This window comes from Mastacembelus armatus, chromosome 14, assembly GCF_900324485.2.
Source record: "Mastacembelus armatus chromosome 14, fMasArm1.2, whole genome shotgun sequence".
In the NCBI taxonomy this organism is placed as follows: domain Eukaryota; kingdom Metazoa; phylum Chordata; class Actinopteri; order Synbranchiformes; family Mastacembelidae; genus Mastacembelus; species Mastacembelus armatus.
The window spans coordinates 24,418,808-24,423,513 of record NC_046646.1 but is presented as its reverse complement, the minus strand read 5'-3'; the positions used below and the strand labels follow the sequence as shown (position 1 = coordinate 24,423,513).

The 4,706-nt window shown below is 44.3% G+C and overlaps 1 protein-coding gene across 1 annotated transcript; it reads right to left on the bottom strand.

Annotated features, from left to right (window-relative positions):
* Nucleotides 1-967: 967 nt before the first annotated feature.
* Nucleotides 968-3,636, bottom strand: LOC113142608 (olfactory receptor 5B17-like). The gene is made up of 2 exons (XM_026327647.1): nucleotides 2,749-3,636; nucleotides 968-1,057 (listed from the first exon to the last, which is right to left on the bottom strand). The coding sequence occupies exons 1-2, from the start codon at nucleotides 3,634-3,636 to the stop codon at nucleotides 968-970; spliced, it is 978 nt and encodes a 325-aa protein (XP_026183432.1).
* Nucleotides 3,637-4,706: the final 1,070 nt, after the last annotated feature.

Below are 4,706 nucleotides of genomic sequence, written 5' to 3'. Positions count from 1 at the left end.
AGCAGCTCAGTATCACAGCATAAGTACAGCTGCTGTGAGCGACTTTCTATGCAAATATTCCCATTATTTCCCGCTCATTCAGACCTTTTCACTAAGAGCACACATTTGCCCAGCCTTTAATGCTGAGAAAACACGGCTTCTCTTCACCGACCACCTGGCCAGAAACTATATGAAGATCACACACAAGGAAATCAAATTCACGTTGGCTTTGTGTTTGGGAAGACGAAGCTAGTGCCGCAGCCTGATCAAACAATTTCAAGATTGGAGCTGCAGTGCTCACAGTTGAAATATCCGAGATGGTCGTGAGGGAGATGGATGAGACATTCGACAGCATCTCATATAACAATAATAGTGGGTCGCGCTCTGGTACATCCAAAACCACTTCAGGAGTTTCTATATCTAAATGCATAACAGCGTCCAACATATCTACAGTCTACATGACCTGTGCTCCCGCCGACTGTGGGTCTAGAGCTGTCACAGCTGCTCACAGCACTACTTGGCTTAACAGGCCAGTCTTCTTCATCAATCCCATCACTGCATGTGGTGTCACAAGAGATGTATGACTTCAACAGCCTCCAAATGCCTTGAATGATTTTCAAAGCTTAGCCCACTCATCTGAGCAGTATGTCATCCATGTTGCTTCTTCCCTCCCAGCCAACAGCTGCACCAGTTGGCACATCTGCAGCCCTACAGAGGACACAATGAAAGCCAAAGTGTGCGTTATCAAAAGTGTCCAGTCCAAACACTACAAGGACAAAATCAGATTCATACTTACAGGGGTAAACATTCTGGCATCAAGCAGCCTGCAGAAAGTGCACCCAGTTCTCAAATGTGACGGACTGTTGAGAGTTGGTGGTTGCATGTCACCCTCCAAGTTAGACACAGGTGATATCAATCCCATGACAATCCCTGGTCGACATCAGGTTGCACCCCTCCGAATATGGCATCAACATGAAGCTGTCAGTCATTAGGGAAAGTACTTCAGCGAGGGCTTCATTAGAGCAGCAGGATTCTGGATAGTGGGGGCCAAACATAGTGTCAGTAGTTTATTCTCTAACTGTGTCACTTGCAAAAGGTTGCAGGGACAAACAGAATGTCAGCAGATACGAGACCTACCAGCCAAATAACTTAAAGGAGCTGCACCTTTTCACGCATGTGAGCACAGATGTATTTGGACCATGGGTAATCATTTCACACTGCACAAGAGGAGGGCTATGATGTTTTCATGCATGTGCACATTAGCAGCACATATCAAGTTAATGGAAGCAGTGGGCACCGACTGCTTCATCAGTGCCTTGAAACACTTCTTTGCCATCAGAGGCCCCACAACGCAGATACAGCCTGACTGTGGCACTAATTTCATGGTCATTCTCACGACCACAAAATGGACAACACAAGACTGTAGGGAGATACCTCAACAAACTAAACTGCTCCTGGATATTCAATCCAACTCACGCTCTGTAAATGGGTGGCACATGGGAGAGGATCATCGCCATCACCAAATGCATTCTTGACTGCATGTTACATCAGCGTGGAGAATCACAGTTGACCCATGAAATGTTATCCACTTTCTTGGCTGATGCAGCTGCAATAATCAATGAACGCCCTCTCATCCTAGTGTCAGACCCAGAATCACCTCTGAGTCTCCCTCCAGCCACCCAAAACACAGATTCAACCTCCAGCTCCCCCCTAAAAGGAACAATGGAAGACGGTACAGCAGATTGTGTCATATTTTGGAATATGTGGATGCAAGAGTATCTCAGCACACTGCAGTTTCACCACAAGTGGCAGGAGTAGAGACCAAGCCTTCAGGAAGGAAACGTTGTTCTACTCAGGGACGCACAAGTGACAAGGAACGATTGGCTCATGACCATTGTCACAAAGAATTTACCAGCAGAGATTGACTGCTTAGAAAAGTTGAAGTTACCACACATGGTGATAAAAAGATTTTCTATCACCCTATCATTGATGTATTTCTCCTCTTGTTTTGTGTTGTTCCTACTTGTTGCAGAGGCAGCTGTAGCTCAGGAGGTAGAGCAGGTCAACCATGAATCAAAAGGGTGGGTGGTCCAATCCTTAGCAACACGAGTCCACATGTCAAAGTGTCCTTGGACAAGGAGAGATGCATGAGGGCCCCAAGGTGGCTGTTCAACTGGTGTTTGAGCGCATGAGTGATTGTGTGTTTCAATAAATATTGGAAAAGAGCTTTGAGTGGGCTTGAGTGTAGAAAAGTGCTCTACAAGTACAGGACCATTTACCATTTACAGCAACATCTGTAAGTACAGTATTGTTAGAAGCCTGTAGATAGTCAGTAGGGTATTTTCATTAGTCAAGAGAGATTTATTTATGCTGTAACTTGAAGCAATTGGCCAGAACCTCAGCAGTTTCTTTAGCATGTGAGCATTTCTTCTGATTGCTGTTCTTTACGTTAATGCATTGTGTCCAGCTTGTGTGTTGTACTTTCACAAAATTACTTCATTAAGCTTGAGGAAATCCATCCGTGTGTCAATGGAGTTCCTGCAGCTGTGTCAGACTCTCAGGTAACTTCCTAGACTTAACCAGCGAGTCCTAACAATGGATGATTAGACAAATTGAATTAATATGGGAAACTAAATGATCTTTAGAATGATGGATGTACATGTAGTCTTAAATAGTCCAGTATATGACATTAAAACATGAACAGTGACTTAGATTCATTCACTCTTTCATTGTGTTTTTGGTAAACATGACAAAAACTTTTTGTCTGACAGCTTTGATTTGCAGCCCATATATAAAGGCGTTGATGCCAGGAGGGACCATGTGAAATATGATGGACGCCACTTTCCTTTGCTCTGATAAGTCAGGGAAACGATGGAGGATGATGTTAATTAACCCTGAAAAATACATGATGAGGAACGCAGCTAGGTGGGTGGCACAGGTCTGCAGGGCTTTGGTGTTCAGAACCTTGTTCTTGCTGCTCAGACACACCATGGTGATCCTCAGATAGGTGAGCATGATGCTGCAGATGGAGGAGCCAAGCAGGACAGCTGTGTAGCCGAGGCCGTAGATGTTATTAATGAGGATGCTTTCACAGGACAGTTTGAACAGGGAGGCGTTGTCACAGAATGGGCCGGCTATGATCGACCTGCAGCGTGACAGGCGGACACTGAGTCCAATGAGGATCAGCACCATGACAAAAACGACCCCCCAGGCCAACACCGACAGCTTCACCACCATCCAGTTGGTCATGATGCTGGTGTAACGCAGGGGGTTACAGATGGCCACGTACCGATCAAAGGCCATGACCATGAGAACTGTGTGAGAGGCACCAGCGTAAATCTGAGCACAAAAAGCCTGAAGGACACAGTCGATGTAGTGAATGTACCGCTCTGTACTTGGAATCAACATGTCACTCAGCAAGCGAGGAATGATGGCCGTGGCCCCGAACACGTCATTAATACTCAGGTTGCAGAAGAGCAGGTACATGGGCTGGTGGAGGCTCTGGTCCATGAAGATCAGGACCACAAGGCTGATGTTGGACACCATGATGAAGATGTAGATGAGGAGGAGGAGGATGAAGGCAGGGGTGGAGGACTGAGGGGTGACCTGTAGCCCCTCCAGGAGCAGGATATCTTTACCTAAAGTTTGGTTCTCCATAGTGCTGAGATACAGACAGAGATGTAGATATAGTCATGGTCACAAACTCCAGGAGAATTTCATTGTCATACGTGTTGAAAGTAGCACCTCAGAGAAAGACGACTGTTCAAAGCAAAAAAGAGAGTCAATATGCCCAAACTGAGGATAATGCATTTCTCTTGTGTTGGGACACACATTTGTCTCAATGTGAAATTTAAAACTCAAACTGAGCTGATCCAATTATTCAAACAGGATAAAAGTCAGAATCCTTCATATCAAACTAAATGAAAAACGACATATCAGTTTGCATTTTTATTCGATTCCTGCCTGGTTATGCACAAATTAGCAAATTAAAATGTTTTTAACTTCATAGACGTCCCTTATTTTTCTGGGAATAGTTACATTTCTATCACTGAGCAGCTGGAAATATTAAATATGACTTCTGGTTTGTGTCACTAAGATCCATGTGTCTGCAGGTTCTCATTCAAATCAAACACACTGAGAAGGATTCACTGCTTCAAGAGTCAATAGAACATTTCCATTTCAGATATGACTTTGATTTAATGAGCCACAGAAACACAGAAACCTCAGGACGTCACACTGAGACATAAAACTATGATCAAAACATGTCATGAACATGTTCAAACCATCAGAAGCTTTATGCATTAAAGAGTTCACATGTGGAGGCTCTCAGCAACACAAAAACAGCTCTAATGTACTGGATTGTGTAGAAAAGGTGACGGTGTCACGGTGCCATGATTCAGGAGTGAAGCACACAAACTGTCTCCTTATGGAAAGGAGAGAAATGGGCTCATCAGATTTGTAAAACTGCTGAAAGGTCTGAAAATAAAAGTCTACAGACACAGTTTTCAGTGGCACATGGTTGGAAGTCACTGCTGTGTAGCTTCAAATCCACAAAGCTTTGACAGGCTGGTTTTAAAGCAGCTGAATCTTCAAATAGTTTGGGCTGAATGTGGAACAGGCTGCTACAGCTGCAGCTGAAAACACCATCACCACAGCTCTTCATTGCTCCATTTCAACACAATCATTTCAAACACTTGGTTTTGCAGCAGAAGCTGTGATGCTGTTTG

Bases quoted from the DNA above. Each gene is read 5' to 3' on its own strand.
- LOC113142608 (XM_026327647.1), bottom strand. From the start codon at position 3,636: ATGGAGAACCAAACTTTAGGTAAAGATATCCTGCTCCTGGAGGGGCTA. The intron at 1,058-2,748 runs GTCAGACAAAAA...CAAGTGACACAG, and splicing joins ATGGGCTGCAAATCAAAGCT to TTAGAGAATAAACTACTGAC.